The sequence below is a fragment of the Archocentrus centrarchus genome, chromosome 7 (assembly GCF_007364275.1).
Source record: "Archocentrus centrarchus isolate MPI-CPG fArcCen1 chromosome 7, fArcCen1, whole genome shotgun sequence".
Classification (NCBI taxonomy): Eukaryota; Metazoa; Chordata; class Actinopteri; order Cichliformes; family Cichlidae; genus Archocentrus; species Archocentrus centrarchus.
The window spans coordinates 10,998,665-11,014,367 of record NC_044352.1 but is presented as its reverse complement, the minus strand read 5'-3'; the positions used below and the strand labels follow the sequence as shown (position 1 = coordinate 11,014,367).

The 15,703-nt window shown below is 37.7% G+C and overlaps 2 protein-coding genes across 2 annotated transcripts; both read left to right on the top strand.

Annotated features, from left to right (window-relative positions):
• The first annotated feature begins 3,210 nt into the window (after window positions 1-3,210).
• On the top strand, window positions 3,211-7,474 carry LOC115783360 (acidic mammalian chitinase-like). Its single transcript, XM_030734157.1, has 12 exons — window positions 3,211-3,323; window positions 3,483-3,540; window positions 3,625-3,654; window positions 3,749-3,953; window positions 4,850-4,906; window positions 5,013-5,178; window positions 5,409-5,533; window positions 5,745-5,868; window positions 5,963-6,145; window positions 6,284-6,400; window positions 6,919-7,051; window positions 7,179-7,474. The coding sequence occupies exons 2-12, from the start codon at window positions 3,516-3,518 to the stop codon at window positions 7,472-7,474; spliced, it is 1,461 nt and encodes a 486-aa protein (XP_030590017.1). The 5' UTR covers window positions 3,211-3,323; window positions 3,483-3,515.
• A 2,846-nt stretch (window positions 7,475-10,320) lies between these two features.
• On the top strand, window positions 10,321-14,918 carry LOC115782847 (acidic mammalian chitinase-like). The gene is made up of 11 exons (XM_030733315.1): window positions 10,321-10,422; window positions 10,505-10,531; window positions 10,617-10,821; window positions 10,907-10,963; window positions 11,059-11,224; window positions 11,308-11,432; window positions 11,513-11,636; window positions 11,877-12,059; window positions 12,215-12,331; window positions 12,452-12,584; window positions 13,692-14,918. The coding sequence occupies exons 1-11, from the start codon at window positions 10,398-10,400 to the stop codon at window positions 13,961-13,963; spliced, it is 1,434 nt and encodes a 477-aa protein (XP_030589175.1). The 5' UTR covers window positions 10,321-10,397; the 3' UTR covers window positions 13,964-14,918.
• The last annotated feature ends 785 nt before the right edge of the window (window positions 14,919-15,703 follow it).

Genomic DNA, 15,703 nt, shown 5'->3' with positions numbered 1-15,703 from the left:
ATTCTACAGCAAGAAAGACTATACACAAGTGGAAACATTCAAGACAACTGCTGATCTTCCCAGGAGTGGACATCCCAGCAAATTCACCCCAAGGTCAGATCGTGCAGTGCCCAGAGAAATTGCAAAGAACCCAAGAACTATATATATCAGACTCTACAGGCCTCAGATGACACGTTAAATGTTAAAGTTTGTGACAATACAATTAGAAAAAGACTGAACAAGTATGACTTGTTTGGAAAGGTTGTTATCTGATGCAAATACAAGACCTCTGGAGCAATGTCCTTTGTCCGGACAAGACCAAAGTGGAGATGTTTGGTCAAAGTGCAGAGCACCACATTTGACAAAAAACAAATAGAGCATATCAGCACAAACACGACCACCACTGTCAAGCGCAGTGGTGCACCTGGAGCTGGGCCCTTGCAGTCACTGAGTTAAACATAAATTCATCTATATACCAAAGTATTCTAGAGTCAAATGTGAGGCCATGTATCCAACATTAAAAGCTTGGCTGAAACTGAGTCACAGAACAGGACAATAATCTCAAGCACAGCAGTAAATCTGTAACAGAATGACTGAAAAACAAAAGAATCAAGGTGTTGCAATGGGCTGGTCAAAGTCCAGCCCTTAACCCAAATGAAATGTTGTGACAGGACCTTAAGAGAGCTGCGCAGAAATGTAAACTGAACTGAATCAATGCTGTAAAAAAAGAGTGGGCTAAAATTCCTCTACAATGATGTCAATTGTTACTTCAAGTTATTGCTGCTAAAGGTGGTTCTATAAGCATTTATTTAGTTTGTGTACTTATTATTTTATTATATTTTGCACACTGTTTCTGCATTTTGGCTTCATTTTTGTTAAATAAATAATGACATGGTATAATATGTCATGTGTTCTTGTTCACTTGAGGCAGTTTTAAGACCTGATGAGGAAAAGATTATTTTTGATTATGTCCTGATCTTTTAAATCTTTTATATATGACTGTAGGTATGAACCTACCATAACTGCCTTAGCCAGACTGTTATTAACAGCCAATTATTAACAGCTAGTTAGTTGTTGTTTGAGGCTTCATGATGTGTGCGAAATACACTGCTCAAAAAAATTAAACACTTTTTAATCACAGTATAGCATCAAGTCAATTAAACTTCTAGGATATTGATCTGGTAAGTTCAGTAGCAGAGGGGGTTGTTAATCCATTCCAGCTGCTTTGGAGTTATTGACATTAACAACAGGTGCACTAGAGAGACAACAGTGAGACAACCCCCAAAACAGGAATGGTTTTACAGGTGACATTTTTTCCTTCCTCACCTTTTCTGACTGTTTTTTCACTAGTTTTGCATGTGGCTAGGGTCAGTGTCACTACTGGTAGCATGAGGTGATAACTGGACCCTACAGAGGTTGCACAGGTAGTCCAACACCTCCAGGATGGCACATCAATATGTACCATTGCCAGAAGGTTTGCTGTGTCTCCTGGCACAGTCTCAGGAGCATGGAGGAGATTCCAGGAGACAGGCAGTTACTCAAGGAGAGCTGGACAGGGCTGCAGAAGGTTCTTAACCCATCAGCAGGACATGTATCTGCTCCTTTTTGGAAGAAGAAACAGGATGAGCACTGCCAAAGCCTTACAAAATGGTCTCTAGCAGGCCACTGGTGTGAATCTCATTGACCAAATAATCAGAAACAGACTTCATGAGGATGGCCTGAGGGCCCAGCTTCCTCTAATAGGCCATGTCCTCACTTTGCCATAGAATACCAGAATTGACACATCCATTACTGGCACCCTGTGCTTTTCACAGATGAGAGCAGGTTAACCCGGAGCACATGTGACAGACGTGAAAGGGTCTGGGGAAGCCGTGAAGAATGTTATGCTGCCTGTAACGTTGTTCAGCATGGCTGGTTTGGTGGTGGGTCAGTGTTAGTCTGGGGAGGCATAGACTTCTAGAGACCAGGCAACAGCACCCTGACTGCCCTTATGCATTGGGATAAAATCCTTGGACCCACTGTCAGACAGCAATGCCTGGCCTCATGTGGCAAGAGAATGTGGGCAATTCCAGGAAGATGAAGGATTGAAACCATTGACTGACACCAATCTCTTCAGAACTAAATCCAATAAAAACAAAACACCTCTGGGACATTATTGGGACATTTTCCCCATTGAGATTAAGTGTTCCCAAATGTTGAACTTTTCCTTCAACAAAAAGACAAAGGCATTTTCATTCTACTGAACCTTGGACAATTCACTCACATATAGTATAATCCATAATTGCATAATCATCAGGGATGGATATCTTATCCTATACTGTAGATGGCTATCTTACCTATCTTTCTAGTTTATCACCCCTCTGATATATCAGTTGAGTTATGATTGTTGCATCCTGCCAATTAAAGGAAAAAATTCCTTAAGAAGATGACCATAGAGGTCACGACTGTGAGAGCTGAGAGAAAAACAATGTTATTTAACAAGCTTCAAATTATCAAAGATGTTGCATTTGTTTCAGAAGGTTCAAAAACTAGTTAAGAGATTTTTAGTCATGTATTATATATTAACATTCACTCAGCTTATCAATGTACTTTACTTTTTAATTAAGTAAAGTGGAGATGAAAATATAAGGTCAGATTGAAGAAAAATGCAACCACTTGAGTCAAATGATAAGCTGTTTAATTGATTATTTTGTGAGAAAAAAAAAAAAATCCGTAAATATCCTGAAACTGATTTTCTTGTAGCTCCTTTGTAATATTATGATAGAAAAACAATTTTTCAATCTTTAGGCTTGGGCTGATGATCTCTAATTAAAAATAAACAAAAGTAAAAGTAAACAAACTGTTTTCATAGACTAAATGATCAAAAATGATTAAATAAGACTAAATGATCAAAATAATGTGATTATTTACAAAGGTAATTAGGTGCTGCACCTCTACCATGTTTGAAGCTTTGGACAAACAACAGCGTGTGACTAAATAAAAGACCATTTTGAAGTTTGTTGTCAGTTGTTTACCATGATATTACTATGGAAACCATTTTAAGCATGATGTTCTGTAAAACACAGTGCATCAGTTCAGAACTTTATCAGGTCCTTTTATCAGCAGAAGATTTACTGTGGCAGGTTTATAGATTTACTAGGTGATAAACGGACACATCAGCAGCCTTTTTCTGATAACTTCATGCAGTATTATATAATTAACTCCAACATTCAATGTCCTGATGCATCAATTATATGTCACTGGCACACAGCCTTTGTCCCTGCCTTATCATGCCTATATAAAAGGATTCCCTGGAGTATCAGTGGCAAACCAGCCAGCCACCTGTGAAAGATCAGCGCAAGAAGGTTTTAGTGGTCTTCATATTAGAGAGTTACAGACTTTAATATGCACAGCAGTACTTCATTCTATAGAAGAATTAGATGTAGAATGTAGAATTAGATTCAATTTATCAAAATCTGTATTTCAATCTTATACTGATTCATGAAAAAACTTTTTTTTATTAGGTTACCCTGAGAAACAGGCTGAACTGGTTCAACATGGCTCGACTTGCAATCTTGGGTGGTAAGTTACTTTATATCAGTCGTTACTTCATTCAAAAGCAGTGATCTTATGCAAAACAAATAATTAATGCATTGATTTTGTCAGGTTTGTCCCTTTTGATGTGTCTTCAAGTTGGTATGTATTAATCGTGAATATGTGTTACTGAAATGCACTTCTGAATCACATGGCTCAAGATGAGGAATAAAATTCTTTCCCTTTATTGCAAAAGTGTCTTCTACCAAACTGGTGTGCTACTTCACCAACTGGTCCCAGTACAGACCAGGCGTTGGTAAATACCTGCCTGAAAATGTAGACCCACACCTCTGCACACACCTGATCTACGCCTTCTCGATAATCAGCTCTTCAAATGAGATAACAACGTACGAGTGGAACGATGATGTTCTGTACAGATCTTTCAATGCCCTCAAGAATAGGTGAGCTGCTTCAGGATGAAACATCACTCATTACAACAATTAATAACAAAAGTGTTGTTCAGATGTTCCAGTAGAAATGGTTAAGTGGTTTTCAACTAACTGTTGACACCAAGCACTTCATTATTAATAGATTATTTTTATTTTATTACTGCAGCTAAAACGACAGGGAAAAGGGGGAAAGAGGTACATGCAAAAAAAAAGGCAAAAAAAAAACACAAAAAACTTTGATGATAATTATTGTATATCCTTTTCTATATTGTATTTTAAGAGCATTTCACTGTTATTTATGACATTATTACCATGGTTCTGATATCTTAAAAGCCTTTATAAATAGCAAGGGTTGGGAATGATATTAGTTTCTATGATGAATGTGTACTTATTCCAGGATCACTCTCTGCTTTATCAGCTATTTTACTCTAAATTGGATAGTACTTTAGCAAATAAACATTGTACTCTATCTAATAAGACTTGAAACTAGTGTTTGAAATGTTAAACTCATTACTGAGAGATGAAATCAAGTGAACAGTAGGATGGTTTTCTCAGGTCTGTGTACAACCTAATCTGCTTATACAAACAGAAGAGTCATCCCCAGCTGGCTAAAAAGAAGGCAGGTTTAGAGCAACTTCTGCCACCTCAGACCACAAAGATTTTAAGATCTCGTGCAAAATCTTTATAAGTTCATAAATATAGAACAATTGCAGGTCTGTTACTAACTGAATTTGCCACTGTTTTCTGGTTTAAATTTCAAATAAAAGCCTAGGATTTATGAGGTTAAATCTATTTTAAAAAGTGGGAGAAACCAAAAAGACTGGGATGGTTGTAAGTGACGTTTTGAAATGTAGTGTTTTTATTGGCTTAGCAATAAATCTACCTGTTTTTCAACCTCCCCATCACAGCAACCCCCAGCTGAAGACTCTTTTGGCTGTTGGTGGCTGGAACTTTGGAACTGCACAGTGAGTCTACATTTCAACAGCATCATGAAGCTGTAGGATTACATTATTTCACATCAAAGAATTGATCATCACCTCAATATAATCTATAAACTTCATATCTCTATAGGTTTACCATCATGGCTTCAACTCCTGCCAACCGCCAGACATTCATCCAGTCTTGCATCAGGTTCTTGAGACTGCATGGCTTTGATGGGCTTGACCTGGACTGGGAGTATCCTGGAGCACGGGGAAGCCCACCAGAGGACAAGCAGAGGTACACGGTGCTCTTACAGGTTAGTCTGGAAATCTACACCTCCCCCATTCAGTGGCATTGACAAGTCATACAAGATGTTTTATAATACTAATTAACAAACTATATTTCAGTATGTTATTGTTATTTTTCATGTGCATTTTACACGAGTATGTATGATTCAGCATCAAAGTGTGCAGCATATGTTTATTTTTCTTGTTGTTTTTACTGAACTGAATACACAACATCATCCTTTTGTACTTTTGCATCTAGGAAATACTTGCTGCCTTTGAAAAGGAAGCTGCTGAGACCAAACGGCCACGGCTGATGCTCACAGCTGCAGTGGCCGCTGGGAAAGGGAACATCGACAACGGTTATGAGATTGCTGATGTGTCAAAGTGAGTTTGTTTGACAGAAAGTCGCAAAGTGCCGTTCCTTTATTTTAATAAGCGCAAGTACTGTTTAATACTGAAACACTGCAGGTCCCGGATTTACAGGGGAAGCGTACATACTTACTATTCACACATTGCTTAGTGTGAAAGCCTTGAATGGCAAACCATGCCAATAACAAGTTTTGTTCCATCATATTCAATGGTGCTGTTTTTACAGGTTTCTTGACTTTATAAATGTCATGACGTATGACTTCCACGGAGCCTGGGACCCATTCACCGGTCACAACAGCCCTCTGTACCGTAGCCTTGTCGATGAGGGCGATAACATCTACTACAATGTGGTGAGTAAAATTTTCAACAGAAATCTTCAATAAATTGAACACCCAACATGTTTTTGTTTTTAATATTGGTTTTTTTTTTTTTTTTCTCTCATAGGACTTTGCTATGAAATATTGGAGGGAGCAGGGAGCTCCCAGTGAAAAGCTCTTGGCTGGCTTTCCCACGTATGGACGCACATTCACCACATCAACAGTTGCTAATGGTCTTGGAGCCCCAGCCAGAGGCCCGGCAACTGCTGGGCCCTACACCCGAGAAGCTGGGTTTTGGTCTTACTACGAGGTCAGCTAACACAAAGCAGCACGTGTGCAGTTTTATTACACCACAAACTCATACAATAAGCCCGATGGTTAATTAATGGGGCAAACTAAGGTCACAGACCTTATGATGGGTGTTTAAGTATCACATTTTTCTCTCCAGATTTGCACTTTTATCCGCGAAGCCAGCGTATACTGGATCGATGAGCAAAACGTGCCCTATGCCAGTAAGGGCAATGAGTGGGTTGGCTTTGATAACAGGCAAAGCTTTGAAATCAAGGTAACATAACATCTAACCCTCCAGATTTTTGTTTAAAGAGATGATACCAAAAGAAAAATGCATCACACTTTTCTAATTAATTGGCAGCTGTATCTTACTGCTCTTAAATTAGTACAGATACCAGGTACAGCTGATGATGATGATGACGCTGCACAGTTATAAACCATGCACATGTCATTTTTAATAACTTGTACTGAGCAGAAGATGGCAGTCTTGCTTGCAGCACTACAGCATTGCAAGCATCACTTCACATGTTGAAGCACGTACTTTTACGTCTTATGTAACATATGGATATAATATATAGTTAAAATGTGCAAAGGTGTAAGGGTTTTTCTGCCACATGTTCAAGCTTAATAAATCAGTGTGTTAGACCACAACTTGTCATGTTTAACAGAGTAAAAATGGTAAACTTTTTGAAAGAATGAACTTGATGTATTTCAAATTTATTTTTGGACATGATGATGTATTGAGACACAATTGGTATTTTTAAATTATAACTCACAGTTGATATTTCACAGGCGCAGTATGTGAAAGATCACAGATTTGGAGGAGCATTCATCTGGGCTCTGGATCTCGATGATTTTCACGGACAGTTCTGTGGACAGGGACCTTATCCTCTCATTGGCTATCTGCGCTCTCTTTTGAATTCAGGTAAACAGAGATAAGCATAAGCAGGGAACATGTTAATATTCATCAGTGTCATCATATCTTCTTAAGAAAACACTTTCAATTATTATTCCAAAATTTCTTAAATTTGTATATATTCTATATTTGCTAGATATACCACCCCCAGATGTAACCACACATCCACCACTCGTCTCTACGATCCATTCTGACCCGACAGCTGGTACCACTAATATTGCCTCTACCACAACTACTATTACCACTACTGCCAAAACGACCACAACTGCTGATTCTGGAAGTGAATTCTGTGCTCAAAAGCCTGATGGCCTGTACATAAATGACAAGGATCCCCACTCCTTTTATCAGTGTTTCCAAGGAAACACATACATCCAAACATGTCCACATAATCTTGTTTACAGTGACGCATGCAAATGCTGTGAGTGGTATTAAATAAAAGTTTTCTTGGTCAAACAAAAGTGTGTTTCATTTTCATTTTCTCATGAGAGCCAAACTGGCAAGAAAGCTAACAGAGCCATATTTTCTTATAACTTTATTACCATGAAGTAAATCTGCCTATTTACACTGCAATATACAGGTAATGCAGCTACATAGTCTGAATTAAGCATAAAAATTCAAATAACAACAAATGAGGGGAGGCAAAGGCATAGGCCAATCAGATTAGTTTCATTGAAAAGTAAACAAATCAAAAAAGAAAGATAAATATGGGATGTGAATATGTCATTATGTCCTGTGTATGCAGTGTATGAGTGATTGGACATGTATGTGGAAATCTATATGATGTCTTTATATATAACTGTATGATGTAATTATATATAACTGTATGATGTCATTATATGTGACTATATGATGTCATTATATGTAACTATATGATTTCAGTATATATAACTACATGATGTCATTATAAGTGACTATATTGTACGATCAAGGCTGGTATTCCAAGATCAAATTCAGTATATTGACAACAAAGGCAGTATTCAACCAACACATTGAGAATTCTAATGAGACAGTAAACATTTTAAATATAGTCCTGCTATAAAACTGGGATGGCCAAGCTATGCAGTTACCTGCTCAATTTTTCTTTTAAGGTTACAATCAGATAAATAACATTACGTTTTTGGTCTGGGATTAAAAATTGCACACCAAGTTAATGGGCTTGAAACTGGAGCTGGTTTAGTTAAACATTATACTTTTTTGTTTGTTTGTTTTGGTTATTTTTGCTGTTTGTCTGGCATTTTCTTTCCCTCACAACCTGCAGTGCCTGTTCCCTTGCCAGCACTGTAACAACTGGCTCAACCACCAAACATAATAGCAGATTCAACGCCAGGGTGAAAGGTTAAACCATTGTTCGAATAGACAAATTAATAAAGGAAGAGTTGCTGCTGCAGCAGGGTGGAGAGTCAGAGCTGTACAAAAAAACCAGCTGACATAGATTGAGCCGACAAGCAAGCGCGGGCGCTTTCCAACCATCTGATTACGCTGAAAACAAAAATAGGAAACGCCTAAATAAATTATGTGCCAGTTAGTATGACACTAACTGGCACTTCAAAACAATACATGGCTATGTTTTGTTTGTTTTTTGAGTTCACTGGTACTCTTTTCTTTTTCTGGTATGCCCCATAACCCCATATAGTTTGTATCAATCACTAACAATAAAAAATGATCCAAACTGAATTATAGGTTACTGCAAAGGTTACTGCAATAGCATCAGCAAACTCTTATATTGTCCACATAAAAGTCATATTTGCTCAACTGAGGGTATATTTCTCTCCTATTGATCCAAATCCCAGATTGGTGGCAGATTGGTGCAGTATTTACAATTGGATTTTAGCAATTTAATCCCAAAATATTACATAATTAATGTAGGTAAGTATGCATTTAATCACTCAAAATTAGGCAATAGCATATTATGAATTGGCCCATCCAACAGCACTTTAGTTTGATGCTCCAGAGAGCTGCCAAAACTGCCAGTGTCAGTTACTGTTTCAACAGTATTCTGTTTGCAGCTGTTACTGCCAGCTTGTATATTAGGAGGACATGTCCATGCTACAGTGTTGTTTGCTGTGTTTGTGGTGTTGGCAAATTGATATGCTTAATCACATTAAGAAAAGTTAAATAAATAAACTGAGGTGATGGATCTTGCTTTCCAGTCTAGATTGTCTTCATCTTAAGATTCACTGCCCCTATTTTTCTTTTGTGCTGCGGAATAATGAAGAAACTTTCCTTTTTCTAGGCATTGTAGTTTGACCCTCTTAGGATATCTAATAAAGCATACTGAGGCAAATTATGAAAATTTGGAAACTTTTGTGGATCTCCTGCAATGCTCAGGTGCTGCTCTGTTATATAAGTGTCAATTTAGTCTGCTGCTGCTGTTGCCAGACAATGTGATGGCATTTTACAGTTTTAGTTGCTCAACTCCTGACAGTGTGGGAGCAGTTCATAGACAAACATTTTTTTTTCTTTTTTTTTTTTTTGATGGCTCGTTTTATTTTGGCTGCATAATTTTAACTTTAAAGACCATGTGAACAGTACTTGCAAACTACATAATCAGTAACCTTAGGATTCCCTGCAAATGTTGTAGATTTTCAAAAGAATACATGGTTAGACTTTTTATTTGTGAGTTATATAGACCAGTTTGTCACGGATCAGCTGCGTGGCGGGCAGGAAGGGGACCCCAAGGCAGACGAGGTAGGTGGAAAAAACAGTCTTTATTTGGCGTAGTGCAGGATGGAACCAGGAACAAAACGAGGACAAAAAGGGAAACACAGAGGAACACAGAAGGGCCACAGCATGGGAGCAAACGACGCAGAAACATCAACGACACAACAACAAGCAAAGAAAACACAGGACTTAAATACACAGAGGGGCTGATGAGGGAAGAGGAAACAGGTGGGAACACAGGTGACACTGATTACATTACCTGGGGGAAGCAAAACTGAAGATAACAGACATGGACCAGACAACTATCAAAGTAAAACAGGAAGACAGAAGAGGGAGACAAAGACACAGACTTGACACCAGGAAAACATAACAAGATGACAAAACAGACCCAAGACCATAGACACAGGGGAGACAGGGACAAAGGGAACAAGACATCAAAACAAACTGGGGACTGAAACTCAGGAAAATAAAAACCAAACACAAAATGCTGGGCAAACGGCCCAGGACATTACACAGTTACTATTTGACTTTGCCAGATGAAGCAACAACTGAGCGTCCTTAACTTTAGGACATGCAGTTTACTCTGTGTTAATGATTATTATGGGTTGTCCTTTTTTCTCTTTTTTTTGGCAGCAAAACAGATCTCTTTAGTGCTCTGCTTTTTACATTACCAATCAACATAACCTCAACTGCCATGCGCATGCTAATTGTAATCTCAGGTAAGGGTAATTTAAATACATACAAATTTTATGTTAAACTATTTTGATGTAATAATCACAGACTAAATCTGCAATTTTTAAGGTCTCTGTCTTGCCTTAGGCAGTCTGGGTGAGTTCATACATTATGTACTAACCCTTAACATTGGACATTCATATTATTTTTTAGAGATAAAAAAATGTTCTTTCATGTTTAGTCTCATCCTCCAGACTTGTGTGTTACTTCACAAACTGGTCCCAATACAGACCTGGCAGTGGGAGGTTTTTGCCTTCAAATATTGATCCAAACCTTTGTACGCACTTAATTTATGCCTTTTCTGGTATTAATGAGGCAAATGAGTTGGTCACCATAGAATGGAATGATGAGGAACTCTATAGATCCTTTAATGGACTCAAACAAAGGTCAGTCCATTTCCCCCTTCATGCTGTCACTTACAAAATGTTGAGCAAAAATAATCTTTGCAGCTGAATCTTTGTGTTCCCACAGGAATTCTAATCTTAAAACACTGTTGGCAGTCGGAGGCTGGAACTTTGGAACACAAAAGTGCGATATTTGGCATAAAACAATCAGCAATGATTAATTTCCTATTTATACATATCTTCTTAATAGCACCTTTCTTTCACCAAACTACTTCACAGATTCACTACTATGGTGTCAACACAGGCCAACAGAAATACATTTATACAATCTTCGATCAAACTACTGAGAAAGTTTGGTTTTGATGGACTAGACCTAGACTGGGAATACCCTGCAGCAAGAGGAAGCCCTCTGGAGGACAAACAGAGATTCACAGTGTTATGCAAGGTGAGATTTAGAGTTACTGTTCTGATGTCCAACTGACGTTTGACATGAACCATGAAGTGACCTTTCAATTCTGTGATTTATAGGAGCTACTACAGGCCTATGAGGCAGAGGGCACATCAACAGGAAGGCCCAGGTTAATGATCTCTGCTGCTGTGTCTGCAGGGAAAGGAACCATTGATGCCGGTTATGAAATTGCAGAGATGTCAAAGTACGCTCATAAGTAATGCCACATTTTATACCCCGTAAAAGCTGTTTTGCTGAGCTTCATCTCTTCATGCATTTTATCAGGTATCTGGATTTTATTAATGTGATGACATATGACTTTCATGGTACCTGGGAGAAGGTCACAGGACACAACAGCCCCTTATACAAAGGATCCCAAGATACTGGGGACCATGTTTATTTAAATACTGTGAGTGCAGGAGTTCATTTTTTTTAGAATGTAATTGCTCTCCTTAACTCTCTGCCGATCCACAAAGTTCTCAATCAACTGATGATTGCTTGACATTGTTTATGTCATTCTTTTTACACCCTTCTGTAATGACTCGAGGATTTAAATCACCAATTGTTTATAAAGCCAATGAACCTCAAAATAATAACATGAATAACAATTTAACTTGTGTATATTTACATGTTTTTATTTACATTTTAGGATTTCGCTATGAGGTACTGGAGGGACAAGGGAACACCTGTACAAAAGCTAAATATGGGCTTTGCTACATATGGACGAGCATTTCAGCTTTCAACTCAATCCAGTCAGGTTGGAGCGCCTGCCAGCGGCCCTGCTGCTGCTGGCACATTTACAAGGGAGGCCGGTTTCTGGTCCTATTATGAGGTTAAACATACCCACTGCTACATTAATTTGTTCATTATAAGTCTGTTCCTATGTCTTAGTGGCAAGTCGATGTTACTGATTACTCTAAAACCTTTGAAGTCTCCACACAGAGCGTTAATACGGTGCTTTAAAATGTAAAATTGATCTGTTTTCAGATTTGCACTTTTCTTCAAGGGGCCAGTGTTCAGTTGATTGAGGACCAGAAAGTCCTGTATGCCACCAAACAAAATGAGTGGGTTGGATATGACAACAAAGAAAGTTTTATGACTAAGGTAGGCACGTCCTTCTGCATGTTGCTCTGTAATTCTTTTGCCAGAGTACAGTTGTACTAAGACCACATAAATATCACATTTAAAGCACATGTTGAAGTGATTCTATTGTTGCTGCTTCAGGTTGGTTACCTAAAAGAGAACACTTTTGGAGGAGCCTTTGTCTGGGCTCTTGATATGGATGACTTTACTGGACAGTTCTGTGGACAGGGACAATACCCCCTCATCAGCTCTCTCCGCTCTCTTTTGCTTCCAGGTAAGAAAAATCATAGATTAATATGTTATGCTGGTTGCTAGCTAGACAGCTGTTTATTTGTATGCATATTTGACTTTTTATTAGTCAATATGAAGTTTATTAATACCTTATTTTCTTTCACAACCATATTCTGCAGCTACTAAGCCATTATCATGAGTATGCTAAATTATCAAGAACTGCTAAATAAGTAAGAAAGCTTCTGCACATGAATGACAATCCTAACATGATGTCCTCTTTAGCAAAACAAGATTGGTCACCTATAATAGCACTTGAAGATGACCTATTTTATAAAATACAGTGTACACAAACAAATGTACTACAAGTACTCAAGGTATCCAAATGACTCTAGGTTAAATCTTTCGACTCAGTAAAGATTAAACTGGCGTCTCACTCACAGGAAATTCACTAGTACTTTTAGTACCCTGACACTTATTAACCTACATAGCACAAATCGATATTGTTCTCTCTTTGTGGTACACACCGAAAGCTCTGTCAGCAGAAAGAAATGGTAAGTTTAAGGAAGACATTTATTCTTAGCATAAGCATTAGAATAAAAAATGCAAATAACTTTAATTTTATCAAGGTTTACCCTATTACTTAAGGGGGCCTGTGTGGTTTAAGTGTCAAACTACTGAATTAGGGCTCACTTTAGAAAAGGGAGTAAATGGGAACATATTCTAACAGACCATCAGTTAATAGGGTAGTTTGGACATTATTAACATTTGTAGTTCATAAGAATCAACTACAGTTATTAAGTTCTATTAAGGAAAATTGACTAAAGGTCCCTACATCCGTGTATAACAGAGTAACAGCTTCCTTACTAATTAATAAGCAGTAATTAAATGGCTATTAAAGGAAAAACTCTTAGAAAATGGCCTAATTATAGAATATATTTGTGCAGAATAAGACATTATTAAGAACTTTATAATGACTAACAAAGAGCTAAGATGCCACTAATATGTATACTAACAAATATTTGTGAATATATGTGCACCCTAACATAGTATTATAGTTATTTTATATTACTTAAACTTTATCTCCCTAACTTTAATTCAGTTTAACTTACTGAACAAAATGAAAATAACTTTATAACTATTATCTCTACAGATCTTCCTCCACTTCCTACTACACAAACCACCCTGAATCAAGTGACTCCATCTACAAATAAAGATCAGCGTCACACAATGCCTCATCCCAGACCTACAATCTCTACTGCAATCACTGACAACAGCTTCTGTGCAACAAAAATTGGTGGGCTATATGCCAAACCTGATGATCCAGGTTCTTTTTACAGTTGTGCCAATGGCATCACTTGGATCCAAACCTGCCCAGCTAATTTAGTCTTTAAAGACAGCTGTAAATGCTGTGACTGGCCCTAGGGACTCTCATCATATATTTGGATTTATATATGATCCTTGCCTTTATTGTGAAAAAATTCGATTAATAACTATGCTAGAAAAAAAATGTGCAAATAACTTTTAATAAGTAGTACTGTGCTTGTACAGTAAGTCACAGGTCACAACACATGAACACCACAGGCAAGCAGAACCTCTTAAATGTGTTTGTACAAGATTGCGACACATTGATAACATATCTTAAACAGAAACCACGTTATTTACCTAACCAAGCCCTGCAAACCTCAGTCAGTCAGTTGCAGAAAGGTCATTTTTTTCTTGCTCACCTTGTTGTTATGGGCAACTCTGACCAGTTGTCTCTCATTGCCACAGTAATCTCAGTCATGGATGACCATTGCATGCTAAACACTCTAAATACACCAGCTATATACACAGAAGATGGCTGAATTGCCTGCTGCAATTTTCAAACTTTGCATCATTGGTCAACTATTGCCTCTATATTATTGACCAACAGGAAACACAGTTTTTAATATCAAGGCACCGAACTTTTAGAGGCCTTTTACATTCCGAGTCAACCCATTTCAAGCTTTTTACGTGCCAGCTAATGTTACTGTCTGCAAAGGAGCCATTATGAGTCATGGCTTAGACTGTAAAGCGTATGTTATTCAATTATAAGGTACATAGCTATGCATAGCATTCTAGACCTCTCAAGATAGCTTTTTGATTTGCATTTTGGTGCACCTACATGTGAAATGATTAATCGGGCATCCTTTCATTCACAAATGATTGAGGTAGGCCTTTTGTATTTGTGATATGATTTAATGCAAATAGGAAGTGAATGGATGGTTCAGAACATTTTAGTTTGAGCAGAACCAGATGAACTGTGTATGAAAAGGAGAATCATTTCTTCATTAGGTTGCATTTAGCAACCAGGAATGGCCTTAATACTTATTTTTTAATAAAAACAATTACTGTGTAATTTATATGACTGGTTGTAGACATAGCTCATTATTTCAACTGCACAAGGGGTTTCTTCCTCCTAGTTTAGTTACCTAAAAAAATTTTGAGGGAACCATTGTATGGACTATGGATCGAGGTGATTTCAATGGTCAAGTCTCTGCAGTATTTTCTGCTGTGGGGTCTCTTAAAACTGTTTATCATAATCAGGATGGTAAAGTCATAAAGACATGTAATGTTAGCACCTTGTGGTATTTCCTTTTATCATGTGGAGTGCAAATAGCTGGATCACACTTTATTATATGGCTAATTTCTTTTTGCAAACCTTGTGTTTAGAAGTTCCACCCATGACTATGGTTGCAGTTCCTGGAAATACTGATATTCAAACATCCCCATATCCAGGAATCCCACTGTTAGACCCCACAAACCAGCGTGACACTGAAACCTCAGCCACAACCACTACAACATCTGCTGTGAAATCTGATTCAAAATCTGTAATGGAGAGACTAACGACCTTCCCATCACGCATCTTAAGGTTTCATGTTTTGGCTACCAGCATTTGGCAGCCAAAACATTTTAATTTTGAAGGTCAATACTTTCATCTATTACAGAAAATATACAAACACAGTTGCCACTTGGATAATACTGTCACATTTCTAGAAATGCTACTTGTTCTTATTAAGAAATTTAAAAAAATTTCTTCCATTTATCCTAATTGTGTGAAAATTGTTATCTTTGGTGGGTTGTGTATTATTTCCAAATATAAAAACTGTCAAAGTCCTGTATAAGATGTGCACAAATGTAATT

Coding starts and splice junctions, on each gene's coding strand:
- LOC115783360 (XM_030734157.1), top strand. CDS start 3,516: ATGGCTCGACTTGCAATCTTGGGTG. Junction 3,954..4,849: donor TTCAATGCCCTCAAGAATAG/GTGAGCTGCTTC, acceptor TCCCCATCACAG/CAACCCCCAGCTGAAGACTC. Junction 5,179..5,408: donor GGTACACGGTGCTCTTACAG/GTTAGTCTGGAA, acceptor TTTTGCATCTAG/GAAATACTTGCTGCCTTTGA.
- LOC115782847 (XM_030733315.1), top strand. CDS start 10,398: ATGCGCATGCTAATTGTAATCTCAG. Junction 10,423..10,504: donor CATGCTAATTGTAATCTCAG/GTAAGGGTAATT, acceptor GCAATTTTTAAG/GTCTCTGTCTTGCCTTAGGC. Junction 11,433..11,512: donor GAAATTGCAGAGATGTCAAA/GTACGCTCATAA, acceptor GCATTTTATCAG/GTATCTGGATTTTATTAATG.